Source organism: Triticum urartu, chromosome 6A, assembly GCF_056163025.1.
Source record: "Triticum urartu cultivar PI428250 chromosome 6A, HENAU_Tu73, whole genome shotgun sequence".
Classification (NCBI taxonomy): domain Eukaryota; kingdom Viridiplantae; phylum Streptophyta; class Magnoliopsida; order Poales; family Poaceae; genus Triticum; species Triticum urartu.
The window spans coordinates 52,405,117-52,419,594 of NC_141878.1; the positions used below are offsets into that span (position 1 = coordinate 52,405,117).

A 14,478-nucleotide genomic window follows, 5' to 3' on the forward strand; every position below is an offset into this window, starting at 1 on the left:
TCAAGTGGGAGTTCGACGAGGATTCGGGCCGTTACTTCATGTCTTTTCTGGATGATCAGTAGAGGAGCCCAGTTGGGTCGATCGGGGATCTAGCATTTGGTGTTGTCTTTCTTTATTTTGGTTCCGTAGTCGGACCTTGATTGTATTGTGGATGATGTATGATATATTTATGTATTGTATTGTGTGAAGTGGCGATTGTAATCCAACTCTATCCCTTTCTTATTCAGTACATGCGATGTGTAAAGATTACCCCTCTTGCGACATGCCTACCATGCGGTTATGCCTCTAAGTCGTGCTCCGACACATGGGAGATATAGCCGCATCGTGGGTGTTACACCTTGGCCTTGCAATCTGTGTTCGACTCGTTGATGACCAACTAGGAGTCCCTCTCACAATCAAGTGCTTGATTCCAAGGGCCATTGTGGCCCTTAGCCCTGCCATCAATCATTCATATTCAACAATGTTGTTGCAGACCTTGTTGTGCGTGATGACGAGTTGAACAACATAGGAGATTTGATCTCCCGTGGGCGAGGTAAAAATAACTCCAGCCCCCGCGCCCTGAACTGAGAAAGCACCGTCGAAGTTCATCCCCCAATACTTTGGATCCTCCTACCCGGGAAGGGTGGATTCTTCCTCTGCTCCCTCTAAGGCAGAGGACGTCCATTTCACCAAGAATTCGGCCAAGGCTCGACCCTTGATGGTCTTGGTTGCTACGAACTCTAGGGAAAAGTCATGGAGCTCGATTCCCCACTCGGCCACACGGCCCGTCGCGTTGGGGTTATGCAAGACTCCCTTCAAGGGGAACTCAGTCACCACTATGATGTTGTGCCCTTGGAAGTAGTGCCATAGCTTCCGAGATCTGACGAGGAGAGCGTACAATGGCTTCTATGGCATGGGATATCGCTCTCGGGCCTCGTGTAGTACCCTGCTCACAAAGTATACCAGGCGCTGCACCGGGAGGGCCTTGGCGGGCTCGAGGGTCAGCTCCCCCTTAAGCTGCACGCCCTCCTGGCTAGAGGGGTCTTCTACGGGCTCTAGGCCCCCGATATGCTCCTTCGTCTCCTCTCGTTCGGCCACAAGGACCGCGCTGGCCGTCTGTGGGGTGGCAGCGAGGTAAAGCAAAAGTGTTTCTTTAGGCCGAGGTGCCACCATGATCGGGGGCATAGCTAGGTACTCCTTGAGCTTCCGGCTTGGTCTGCTTCCGGAGTCCACTCGAACGGGCATGTTCTCTTCATGATTTTGAGGAATGGAAGTGCCCGTTCTCCCAGCTTCGAAATGAAGCGCCCTAGTGTAGCTACGCATCCGGCCAGGCACTGCATGTCCTTCAGGCGCTTTGGGGTCTTCATTTCTTTGATGGCCTGGATCTTCTCGGGGTTGGCCCCGATGCCCTGATGTTAGGAAACTGAGAAGCTATCCGGAAGGCACCCTGAACACGCACTTGCCAGGGTTGAGCTTGATGTTGGCCTTTTGCAAGTTGGTAAAAGTTTCCACCAAGTCTGTGATCAATGTATCTTGGTTGCGGGTCTTGACGACAATGTCGTCGACGTAAGCCTCAACATTCTTGCCCATTTGAGTCCCAAGGGTGATGTGCATGAGCCTCTGAATGGTTGCCCCTGCGTTCTTTAATCCGAACGACATACATACGAAACAACACACCCCGTAGGGTGTGATGAACACCCGTCATCTCTTCGTCCTCCTTGGCAATTTTTATCTAACGATAGCCGGAGAAGGCATCGAGGAAACACAGGAGATCGCACCCTGCAGTTGAGTCAACGATCTAGTCTATCCTTGACAGGTGGTACTGGTCCTTCGGGCAGGCCTTGTTGACATCTTTGAAGTCTATGAAGAGGCGTAGGTCACCGTTAGCCTTCGATACTACCACGGGGTTAGTGACCCACCTGCATGGATCACCTCTCTGATGAACTTGGCCTTCTTAAGCTTCTAGACTTCCTAGACGATAAATTCCTGCATCTAAGTGATTGCTGGAAAATCTTCTGCTTCACGGGGCGGGAGTCCGGGCACACCGCCATGTGGTTGTCGATCACCTCCCTTGGGACGTCGGGCATGTCTGACGCTGTCCAAGCGAACATGTCAGCATTTGCCCGTAGGAAGGTGACAAGCATATGTTCCTATTTGTCGGTGAGACTTTCGCCTATCAAGACGGTGGTCCCCTAATCTTCGTTGCGGGCAATCTTCTTGGTTGGTGTTTTCTTCTCCATGATCAGACGCTGCCTAAGTGGAGGTGGGGCCTTGGAGGTGCTGGGAATATCTTGCTCATCTGGGGGGCGTAGCGGCCGCCTTGTAGTAATGCTCAACGCATTGGACGGCGTCCTCCTGGTCGACCTTGATAGTGATCACACCTTTAGGCCCCGGCATCTTCATGGCATTGTAGGCGTGGTGAGTCACGGCCATGAACTTGGCCAGGGCCAGGTAGCCCAGGATGGTGTTGTATTCCAAGCCGATGTGAGCCACATCGAAGACAATGCTCTCTGTCCGATGTTCTCCTAGATCCCGAAGGTGATAGGTAAGGCAACCTGTCGTATGGGCGTGGTGCTCCCGGATGTCACCTGGTAAAAGGCTTAGCAGGCATCAGGCAGTCGTAGGGGATCTGCATCTGGTCGAAGACCTTTGGAGCTGACGTTTAGCCCGGCCTCTCCATCGATGAGGGTCTTTGTGACTTTGATGTTGTGGATGGTGGGAGAGACCATGATGGGGATGATCCCTACCACCTTTATGCTCGCTGGGTGATCGGCAATGTCGAACGTCACAGGGACTCCAAACCACCTAAGGGTGTTGGGAGCCCTCCCCTAAAAAGAGCAGCGTTGACTTCCCGAGCGAGCTGCTTGAAGTGTCAGTTTGAATGACGGGTTTGGTCCCCGCCATGGATGCATGCCACAACCACAGGTTCGTGGAAACACCTGCCACTCTCCTTGTCCGAATCCGCGTAGCCCTCAACTTTACCATCATCCTTCTTGTCACGGCCTTGGGGGGAGGGGGGGTCGCGTCAGCCTCCGCAGCCGCCGGAGCGTCCGCCTCCTTGGGCGCATTCCCGCTTGTCTTCACTACGCCTCTTTTCATGCCACTCCTTTTGATGATCCTCACCCAGCTTCTTGCCTTCGCAGCAGTCAGCCATATCGTGCGTGTGTGAGTTGTGCAGGTTGTAGTACGGCTTCTCGCCCGAGTCGTCGGAGGTTGTGTCCCCCCCTCTTGTTCTGCTGCTTCCACATGGGTTACGCAGCCAGGACAATCAGGGGCTTGCACTTCTGATTCTTCTTGTCGCGGGTGGGTCCGGCTTCCATGTCACCCGTCCGGGAGGGCTAGTCTAGGGCCTTGGTGGCTCTGGCGCATTATCGGCCAACTCGAAAAGCTACACTATCGTGCGCACATCATGAACCACCATCTTCACTTGCATTCTAGGGTCCTCGACACCATTATGGAAGGCGGTGACAATCTCAGCATCATTGATGCGAGGAATTTTGGATGAACTTGCGTAGCGTCATGAAGTCCTTTTGCCAAAAAGCGTTCAAGTCAATGATTGTACAGGGCCAGTCGAAAGCCCCTTGGATGTTGGCCATGAACTGTTCACACAGCTCGTCCGAGGATGCAATGGAATTTTGTGGGAGGTTCATGAGTCACGAGCACACCGACTCCTTGAGGGCCATTGGAAACCAGTTCACCATAGCATTAGCCTGCCCGTCATGAGCGGCCTGGATCCTGACAGTGTAGAGTTGTAGTTGGGCTGGACGTACCAAGCGGGCTTTTCGGCCCGCTCATGGACCGCGTTGGACCGGACCGATCGGTCCTGGCCCGCTGGAAAATATGGCCGGTCCGAGCTGTGAATTTCGGCCCGAAAATCCACCGGTCCGGTCCGGTCTTAGCTCGGTTAACTCGGTTGGACCGAAATAAACATGGCGGCTTCTCAATCAGGCAGCCTTCTGGCGACGTGAACCAGCGATGGGGTCTGAATCCAGCGTGGTCAACACGAGGCAGTTCATACTCGAGCAACTGACGCGGCGATGAGGCAGTTCCGACGATGGCGGCGAGAAGTCCGTCGACATGGCGCACGACAAGGGCAGCCGCCCCTTTCCTTTCATTCAGCATAATATTAGCGCAAAAGGATGGAGTATATCTGCCGTTTTCCTTTCCATTCATTCAGCGTAGTAGAAACAGAAAGAACGAGAAAGACGGGATCGATCTGATACGGCCGTTTCCCTTTCCTTTCATTCGGCGTAAAACGTTTTTCATTAATGATCCGGCTTGTGCGTCCACTACGCCCACAACTAGGATTCAGTTCCACGATAGGTCTGATCCACTGTTTACGGAGGACTAGCACACACAAATTTGTGCGCTCATGCACGTGCTACCTTATTTGCATGCGGGTAAGCAAATGCTAAGAAAAAACAACAAAGGCGTGCACAAGATATAGATCTGGCACCGAACACATAGCCCGCGTCGTTGGCTTTCTCCTGGAGGACCCAGCGCGCGCGGGTTCGGCTCCTCTGCAGTCGAACTACTACTGCACGGGTACTGTAGATATCCACATCAACCGTCAATTCCAATCTGACCGCTCTAGTTTCCCCACTTAATTCTTTTAGAAAATGAAAACAAAAACCCCAATTTGTCCGGTGAAATATCTCCTACGGCTGCTTGGCGCCAAACAGAACGCACGTTGGCGCCAAACAGCGATCTCCATGCCTTCGTCCCGCCGGTCTTCCCAAGTCCTCCTTGATCATCCTCCTTTGACCAAGGTATATGTTGATCTATGGGCGGCATAGAGATCCCCTTTTGCCCTATCTCTGTTCTCCTCACGCTGATCTGGAAGTTTATGTGGCATAAAGATCTCCCTTTTGCCCTATCTCTCTATTGATTGTTCTTCTCCCGCTGATCTGCAAGTGGTGTGGATGATCTCCCTTTTGAACTCACTTTTACCATCCTTCTCCTAGCAACAAAAAAGAAGCTGGTCAATCTCAAGGTATGTGACATGTGGTCTGATTCTATTCATGTTCTCAAGGCAACAAGAGAATTCCTAGACTGATTTTGCTATATGATCACAGATTACAAAAAAAAAGACAAGGTTTAGTGGAGAATATGATTAACGGCAATGTAGATACAAACAGGTACCATCAATTTTAATAAATTCAGTAGCTAAATTGCAGAGGAGCCGAACCCTCCAAACAACAAGTAGAAAATCAGTAGTGACCAGGGAGGAAGGAGATCCAAAATTTATTCCTGCACCTTTTGGATGATGTTAGACTGAAAAAATATATTTGAACAGAAGTGATCTCTATTGTTCTAAATAAGCTCAAGATGAAATACATGAATGTAGTCAGAACTGTACATGCAAGTTGTACCATAGGTGCTTTGCTGACAGATGTGATCTCTATTGTTTTGAATAATCTCAAGATAAAATACATGAATGTAGTTAGATCTTTACATGCAAGTTGTACCATAGGTGCTTTGCTCATGAAATACTTGGGATTTCCAATACTTGACAGGAGATTAATGTAGATGATCTCCCTTTTGCCTTCCTTCTCCTAGCAAAAAAAAGACGATCAATCTCGAGGTATGTAACATATGCTCTAATTGTATTCATGTTCTCAAGGCAGCAAGAGAATTCCTATAGACTGACTATCACATATTACAAAAAAGGAAACGAAAAGGTGTAATGGAGAATATGACCAACTCCAACAAAGATTCAAACAGGTACACTCAATTTTGTTAAATTCTCATGCCATATCATCATATTCTTGTAGTGTAACTAGACAAATAAATTAAGATATGCCTGTTTTTTATAGGACAAATATGATTCCTAGTTGGATGCCTCAAATTGCTATGAAATTTAATTCCACAAAAGAGGCCTGGGGCTTTTGGACTTGTTATGGAGGTCATATTGGTTTTGACGTAAGTGTAAATTACGAAAATAAGAGCAAACTTGATGGGGCAATCACTTCCGCGAGATACGTTTGTTCCAATGAGGGCTACAGAAGAATAGACAAAAGAGATCATAATACCAAGCGTCCTCGTGCAGAAACAAGGACTGGTTGTAAAGTTCGAATGGGAATCACTATCGACCGAGAAACAGGAAATTACGAAGTACACGAGTTAGTCACTGAACACAACCATGTCTTGCAATTGCCTGGAACATGCCACTTGATGCCATCACAACGGAAGATATCGACCTTGCAAGCTTTTGACATTGAAACTGCAGATGATTCAGGAATTGTACCAAAAGCAGCCCATGAGCTGGCAAGTCGGCAAGTTGGTGGGTCATTAAACCTTACCTAAACACCTCGTGATCACAAGAACTATTTGCGAACCAAGCGTCAAAGGGAGTTGATGTATGGTGAAGCTGGAAGTATGCTCAAGTACTTTCGAGATAAAAAAAATGAGAATCCTGCATTTGAATATGACGTACAACACGATTGCGATGAACAAATAGCAAATATCTTCTGGGCTGATGCAAAGATGATCATTGACTATGCTCACTTTGGTGATGTTGTTACATTTGATACTACATTTGGGACAAATAAAGAGTACAGACCCTTTGGTGTATTTGTTGGCTTCAACCATTTTAGAGAAATGGTCATTTTTGGTGCTGCACTTCTATACGACGAGACATTTGAATCCTTCAAATGGTTGTTCAACACTTTCTTATCCATACATAACAAAAAGCATCCTAGAACTATCTTTAGTGACCAGGACGTAGCAATGGGTAATGCAATTCGGGCGGTATTTACAGAAGCATGGCATGGATTGTGCACTTTTCACATAATGCAAAATGCCATCAAACATTTACCTCATAAGAAAAAAGACGAGGATGGCCCAAATGTACTTGCTGATTTCAGTGCTTGCATGTACAAGTACGAGGAAGAGGAAGACTTTGAAGAAGCTTTCACTGCCATAAGAATCAATGTGGATACACAGACTTGGTTGGACAGTATCTATAAAGTAAAAGAGAAATGGGCAAGATGTTACATGAGAAATGCTTACACTATAGGCATGAGAAGCACACAATTAAGCGAGAGCTTGAATAGTGACTTGAAAGACCATTTGAAGTCCGATCTTGACATTCTTCGTTTTTTCAAGCACGTAGAGAGGGTTGTGCAAGGAAAGAGAGATAAAGAGGTAAATGAGGAATATGAGTCGAGGAAAAAATTACCTAGAGTTAGAATAAGTACTCCTACAGTAATACAAGCAAGCAAAGTTTACACACCTAGCATATTTGAAGATTTTCAGAATGAATACGAAAGATCCATCTCAGCGTACATCAAGCCATCGGAGGAAGACAATGTATATACTATTGCAATTGCCAATCTTGACCCGGAATGCTCTTATGAAGAAGAATGCAAAGTTATAGTTGATGAAGAGCAAAAAGTTCTATGTAGCTGTGGCCAATTTGAAAGAGTTGGTATATTGTGTAGTCATGCTTTGAAAGCCCTTGATGTCATGAATATTAAGTATCTTCCAAGCCACTATATTTTGAAGCGATGGACTCGAGAAGCACGAAGCGGCACTATTCAAAACAGCCATGGCAACATTGTTTTGGAAGACCCTAGATCGGAAGATAGGCAGCAGCTGAAGTATTTCATGCACGAGTTCCTTGGCATAGCTTCCCAAGCAGTTGCATCAGAAGAGTGCATCAAATTAGTAGATGATGCTTTGAAGAATCTAAAGAAGCAAGTTGAAGACAAAGCTCCTACTACTACATGCAGAACTGAAGCTATATCTCAGGAACCAGACATTTGTTTGCAAACAGCTTGCCTGAAGAAAAAGGAAATTCAGCAGAAGACTTCAAAAAGGAAGAAATCATGGCTTGATAATCAACATCCCAGTAAAAAGAAAAAAGGGGCAGCTAAAGTCATTCCCGAAAAACAATCTTCTTCTGTAAATCTCTTATCACTTATCGAAACAGCCTATAGATTTACTAATAACTCAACTAATGTTTGTTCTGATTTATATTTTGCATAGAGAGGAGAGAAGTACATTCCAGTTGCACAATGCGAAGCACGTACAGAGAAAATGACTGGAACAAATGCAGATGGTTTGCGGGACTATGGGTACTATGCTCATTTACTAATGGTATTCCACTTATCTTGTCCAAAATTCCTAAAATCCATTTGTAAGCAATATGATTTTTTGTGTAATCTGTTATGTCTCTCTTTAATTTACAGAGTGAAGCCGATGATATTTGGGACTTGGAAAAGAATCCATATTTTCCTCCGATATGATAATAGTTTGATAGGGAAATAAGAGGAGAGTCATGCATTTGTGGGATTCGTATCCTCTACGTCAACCACAACTACAGCCGTCACTACAGCCGTGAACTGCAGCTAGTAATTCCTTCTATTTGTGATGTGTTTAGTACTTAAGGCAAATACAGAGAGAGCAGCCTTTGCATTCTATTATGGTATTTGTAATTCCTGTAGGCAAAGAGAAAGGAAGAGGAACGTTTGCTTCTGTTTATCTGTTTTAAAGTCAGGAAAAATAGAAGTAGAGTAGCACCTAGTTTTGCTGATGTGTGAAGTGGCAAGGACTTGAGCATTTGCATCACAGTATCCTGGTTTCCAAACGAGATGAACCTCAACTTAGCCTTTTTCAAATAGTTTTAAGATCATCAAAAACTGATTTACAGTAGTCTAGAAATTTGCTAGTAAGAACCATGCCAAAATCTCTATGGATAGTGAGACGACGACACAACGGCGCAGTCAAATCAAATGCAATTGCAGTAAGATAACAATCTGTATTTAGACCACAATACAGCAACATTCAGAAACACAAGCTACATACATATAATTCTGAAGATTTGCACGGACAAGATCAATGGACAAGGGTCATGCTAAACACTACAAGGTAGGAGATAGCCACGTACTGATCTGTGCCTCTCCCGAGCTCGAGAAGCGCCTGCACGGCGGACTCCCACGCGCCGGAGAGGCGGAGGAATAGCTCCTTCCTGGGCGGTGGCGGCGCGGGGCCGGCAGATCCCCATCTGCGAGAGGCTGGAGGAAGCGGGCAGCTTCCATCGAGGTGGAGGGCGTTGGGCGGCGCAGCCTGAGGAAGGCGGAGTGCTCCCACGTACCTGCCGTCGACGGCGTCGGCCGGCGAGCCCAGGGAACGGCGCCTTGCGGCAGATCCTGAGAAAGCCGGGGACACAGCCGTGGCGCAGCAGGCGGGCATGGAGGTCCATCCGCCGGACCGTCGCTCGGTGAGGGAGTGCGCTTGGCCGGAGATACGAACCCTCGCCGGCGGCGAGGTCTTCTGCTCGCCCCTGCCTCAGTCTAGTTAGTGCGTGGTGTGCAGTGTGAACGGAAGCACTTATCTGAATGCATAAAGGCTATTTTATTAACAGAATTAAGTAGGTAGAATGCGAGCGGTCAGATGGGAATTGACGGCCGATATGAAGGTCTACAGCACCCGTGCAGTAGTAATTCGACTGCAGAGGAACCGAACCCAGCGCGCGCATGCGTTGCTGCTAGTGCACCAGCACTTCGCCAGCCACATGCTGGAGGACCCCGACGCGCGCGTAGCTGCGGCCGCCGGTGTGCTGTTCGTGGTCGCGATGGCTCGCTCCTGTGCCTTCCGGCGTCCATGGTCGCCACGCAGAAGCTCACGACCATCACATCCACATCCTCACGCCCCCGCCATGGTCACCACATCCGTCTCTTGCCGTTGTTGCCGATGCCGTGGTCACCGCGACCTCTCCATGGCCGGTCCTCTCGGTCCGGCTCGGGCTTCGTCGCCGCCGGTCCGGTCCTTAAAAACAGGACCGCGAGGCTGGTCGGTCCGGTCCGGCTCGGTCCGCCGGCGGCCGGTCCAACTGGCGGCTCGGTCAAGGCTCGGACCGGCCCGGACCGTGTCCACCCTCAAGTTGTAGGACCAAACTACCTCACGCAGCTTGGGCATGAATGCCTGGCATCCCGTCCCAAAGGGGCACGACCCCACCGCCGGGGGTGCCCCGAGCGAGGCGCCCCGCCTCCGCGATCTCTCGGACAAAACTGGTCTTGATGCTCGCGCCTTCGCTTGATGGTGACGCAGGTGTCTCCCGCCAAGTGGAGAATCGTCAGGCGGCGGTCACCATCATGATTTGGCAAGGAGGCTATAGAATCGCGCGCCTCTACCATGCGACGCTGTCGAGTCGGGCGTAGCCCGTCCCCTTGCGGGCGTCGCGATGGAGGAGTGCAGTATGGTAGACGTGGACGTTCAAGGTTCTGCCGTGACGGCGTCCGTGATTGTGCTTGTGCCTGCCCAGCAACGTCGAGCGGGTGCGTAATCCGAGCAAGCCAGGAGCCATGCTTGGCCTTGGGTGGCGGGTATAATTGCAGTTCGCACACCGCAGGAGAGCAGCGGTCGGCGTGTAGATGGTGCACGTCATGGCAGCAGACATGGTCGCCACGAAGGAGTCGGGGACCATCGGGGATCCGCGGGGGCGACGTCGCCCCCAGCACCGGAGACTCCATCGTTCGCCGCACCTAACTTGTGGTCCCGCTGAGAGGAGCAATCCCCGTCTCACGAGGGAACGTTGGGCGGAGGCGCCTGCTGGGCGGCGTTCAGGGCATCCAGGCACCATCGTCGTGGTTTGGAGCGCGCTTCCCTGCTGTTCACAATAGTGACAGACGCCTTGGACCCCTTTGAAGCCATGGCCATGACGATTCACAGCACCAAGGCAAGCGGTGGTGGAGAGGATGTAGACTGAGGGAACGAAATGCTTCGGTCCCCTACGTGTCTCGCTTCCTAAATCATCGATCGCCGGGGGAGGAATAACATAATGTAGAACACACAAGAACTACCAAGAAGCATTGGTGTAATACCCTATTCCTGCACTGGTATGATATTTCTCTCAGAATTGGTGTAATACATTATGTTATGATATTTCTCTCAGAATTGCCTTCAATGCGTGTGTTGAGTTATTTCTGGATCCGTTGCCTCGGCCTTGACCACCTCCTAGTTATATTGCTCGCCTCCCCCTCCTGCCCCGTAGGACATCGAATGTTCCGCCCTATCACAGGCGGGATGGGGAAAAGGAAAAGACCAATCCCCCCTTCGCCCTGATGGGTAAAGAGGCGTGTGCCTTTTGACCATCCCAGGCATGGCGCTACACGACCGCTCTGTAGCGCTACACCACACTAAGGGCATCTCCAATAGCTGTAAGATAGGTGTTGGTAAATTTGCCATCTAGGACAAAGTGATGATGTGGCATGTAATAAATGTGAAGAGAGAGCAAAGTTGTATGTAGAATAACCAACAACCTTTACACAAGCTCCAAGGTGAAATAGAGAGCAATCACATTTATTTTCTCATCATCTATTGGATATCTTAGATACAACCCATTGGAGTAGTTGTATGATAGCTTGTTGGTTGATGACATGACATTTTACCAACAAGGCTAACATACAATCTATTGAAGATGCCCTAATGGGTTGCCAGGGAACACTGTGGATGACTCCCAAGCATGGGATGCAATCATGCCATCCAACATAAAATGTCGTCCTCCTGGTTACTGGTGTGGCCTACGTGGGGCAATTTCGTCCGCCTACCTCCTTCCCCTTCCTTTCCGGAGGCCGAAAGGGGAGAGAGATTTCCCTGAGGTGTTCCCTGGAAGCTCTTCCTGGGACAAAATGTTCACACCATTCTCCGCGGTGAATCGATGTAGTGTGTGAACAGTCAAGCTCCTTCCCAGAAGCCACCGTCAAAGCCCCTGGTCTGCCGGCCCTGGGTACCCCGTTCTCCATTGGGCCTAGAAAGTGAATATTCTGAAAACAGTATATGCTCACTAATGTAGAAATAGCAGGAATATGCACTAAGACTAATAGCTGATTGGAACAGAGAAGTTACATAAAATTATTCTTAAGCTTGCTTCATGCCATATCAAAAAAAATCCATACAATATTCAGCTATAAAAGTGATCATGACTATGCACATTTTAAATAAATTTAGCAAGACAAGATTAAATGAACTCAACTTATTAATTTTCTCTGGCACAAATGAACTTGACTCTTGCAGTAAGAAACTCTTTTAAGTAGTAAAAAGAAACAACTAATTTCATAAATATCAAACCAAGTCGTTAGTATAGATTAAAAATCAGTGATAACAACAGAGCTCTTTTACGGAACCTTCAAGTGAATGTGGACTTTTCATTTTTGTTAATCTCAAGGTTCAAATTAAATGGAATTTCCATGCAATTGAGGTGGCATAGCCCGTACAAAATAAAGTTTGTCCTTGTGATGTGGCTGTGTAGGGTTTCAAGAAAGTGAGGAGTCAGTGAAGTCCGCCTTGCCTTCCTCCAGAGTGTGGTGGATCAGCAACCTCCTAATTAGCAGTTAAACCCTTGGTGATTAAGAGATGGCAAGCGCACTCACAGCCTGGAGGACTGCAGGTCTGCGGTGGCACGATGAAGGCACAGACAGGCACATGTGCAGAGTCAATTGTGGGAGGGAGATAACTGGATGAGGAGAGCAAGTGGCACACAGCAGTTTGTGAGAGATGAGGAGGCATCACATTCTCGATGCCAATTACGACAATTTTCAATTAATGAGATAGTAGACGGCAGTTTGCATTCACTACTTAAGTCCATCAGGATCAGGATTTGTTTTTCTGTTTTTGATGGATTAAAATTTGAAATGTACAGTAGGTAGCTAAATTGGCACATTCCACTGCATGTAAACAGTTGTAGAATTCAGTAGGTAGAATTCTCAGATATATCAAATGAAATGTACAGTAGGTAGATAAACATACAATTCTATAAGTTGTAAACATATCCACTGCATCTATGCGCTAATATTACCAGTATACAATTTGCAGATATATCAATAGAATAGACAGGAAAAAATATTATTTTGTTCAGTTGTTATATAAAAAATTGCAAAACTTTCATTCATTGTTTTATTATAGGATGTCCATATAGTAAACAGATAAACAGTGTGCCACCTCTGACCCGATTGGTAATAGTATAAAGAACGGCTTGCTTTATTGACAAACGGGCTTCAATTATGGGAACTCAAAATCACAATTCATCAGTTACAATGTAACACCTCGCTACAGAAGCAGAACTGGCTAGCTACCATGTTTTTCCAGATTATAACCATCACATAGAACGCCAGCCAAACACACAAACATAAAAAAACAGTGAAACAACATCAATACATATTCAAGAGATCATCAAGAAGAAAGAAAAACAGGTGATATGAGTAAACAGATAAAGAGTTTACCAATAAAATACTTAGTTTAGGCATGCACTGCAGCATAGACACTTTCGAATGCCTGATGACGAAATGGTTGGCAGGGTCTGGGAAGCTTCTTGAACTGCAATGACTCGAGGTGGATCATAAAGAGGCCAACATCTGTAACCAGGAGTACCACATTATTGTACTCGGCAAGCCCTAGTATCATCATTATGAACACATGTGACTTTAGGGAAAGTAGCTTGTCCAATTCAATAGTTCTTTCAAGTATCCATGAAGCAACACTATCAGAATCTGTCTTCATGTTCCATAACTGGGCGTCGTACCCTGACATAGAGAAAACCAAGCCCACCATCATCTGTCCGCAAAACCGAGTACTGGCCCTCAAGAAGCATATGCACTAGCGGCGGAACAGGTACCATAGCTAGTGTCTGCCAATCCAAAGCAAACTCAAGGATGTCTAACGAAGTCCCAAACTCCCAATGAGCACCCCTGCCAGCACAGCGGGCTTGCACGCACAGAGGAAGCGAGAAGTCATGGGTGGAAGTAGTGCTGGGATGGGATTGCCCCATTTGCCGGTCTCCGAAGAATAAACCCAGGCGAGTACTTTTCCCTTTTGTATGTCCTCATCTCATTTGCCAACACCAAGACCACCTGGAAGTGGACTAATCTGGTACGGCGAAGCACCGCCCCGCTGATCCACGAGGTCGTGCTCGTATCGAACGTCGGGAGGAGGGCGATGCGGTGCTGGTCGCGGCTGACGGGGTCCCACACCAGGACCGGGTGTCGCGATGCCAGGGATGTTTTTTCTCGGGACCTCATAGGTGCGTCGAGAATCAGGCTGGACGTACCGAGCGGGCTTTTCGGCCCGCTCGTGGCCCGTTCGGTCTTGGCCCGCTCGGTCCTGGCTCGCTACATAAAATGGCCGGTCCGGTCTGCCATATCAGGCCCGAAAAAATCTCGGTCCGGTCCGGTCTTTAACCGGTCCAACCGAGCGGACCGAGAAAACATAGTCATCAGTCATCGCTGTTGCCCTTCCACGTCGTCGTGGCCACCGGCAGAACTGGGCTGAACCACCGTGTCCCTGAGCTTGCCCACACCTTCCTTCCTCTCCTCCCCGTGCCCCGTGGCCTCTTGCCGTCGCTCGCCGTTGCTGCCGTGCGTGCACCGCCGCCGTTCGCGAGTTCTAGACCATGCCGTCGACCCAAATCGTCGGACCAATTCATACCATGGCGGCGGATTTCAGTGCCATGGCACGGCAAATACTATTTTTTGGACTGTGGGATAAACGCCAGGCCGTGAT

At 48.4% G+C, this 14,478-nt stretch overlaps 1 protein-coding gene and 1 pseudogene across 4 annotated transcripts; one reads left to right on the top strand and one right to left on the bottom strand.

Annotated features, from left to right (window-relative positions):
- Positions 1 to 4,514: 4,514 nt before the first annotated feature.
- LOC125532135 (uncharacterized) lies at positions 4,515 to 9,502 on the bottom strand. 4 transcript variants are annotated; one of them, XR_015609520.1, is made up of 6 exons: positions 8,870 to 9,496; positions 8,503 to 8,557; positions 6,991 to 7,071; positions 6,797 to 6,895; positions 5,435 to 5,534; positions 4,515 to 4,939 (listed from the first exon to the last, which is right to left on the bottom strand). XR_015609520.1 is itself a non-coding variant. In XM_048696295.2 (3 exons), exons 1-3 carry the CDS (start codon positions 9,182 to 9,184, stop codon positions 4,853 to 4,855), a joined length of 489 nt encoding a protein of 162 aa, XP_048552252.2. In that variant the 5' UTR covers positions 9,185 to 9,499; the 3' UTR covers positions 4,515 to 4,852. The 4 variants fall into 4 exon arrangements, 1 of the variants encoding a protein (XP_048552252.2); XR_015609519.1 differs by having other exon boundaries at positions 6,991 to 8,557; XR_007293776.2 differs by lacking the exons at positions 6,797 to 6,895; positions 6,991 to 7,071; positions 8,503 to 8,557 and having other exon boundaries at positions 8,870 to 9,502.
- LOC147963856 (protein FAR1-RELATED SEQUENCE 5-like) lies at positions 5,542 to 7,432 on the top strand (annotated as a pseudogene).
- Positions 9,503 to 14,478: the final 4,976 nt, after the last annotated feature.

Bases quoted from the DNA above. Each gene is read 5' to 3' on its own strand.
- LOC125532135 (XM_048696295.2), bottom strand. From the start codon at position 9,184: ATGGACCTCCATGCCCGCCTGCTGCGCCACGGCTGTGTCCCCGGCTTT. The intron at 5,535-8,869 runs GTACGTGGCTAT...TTTTTTTGCTAG, and splicing joins CTCGGGAGAGGCACAGATCA to GAGAAGGAAGGCAAAAGGGA. The intron at 4,940-5,447 runs GTACAACTTGCA...TTTTGTTGCTAG, and splicing joins TCATGAGCAAAGCACCTATG to GAGAAGGATGGTAAAAGTGA.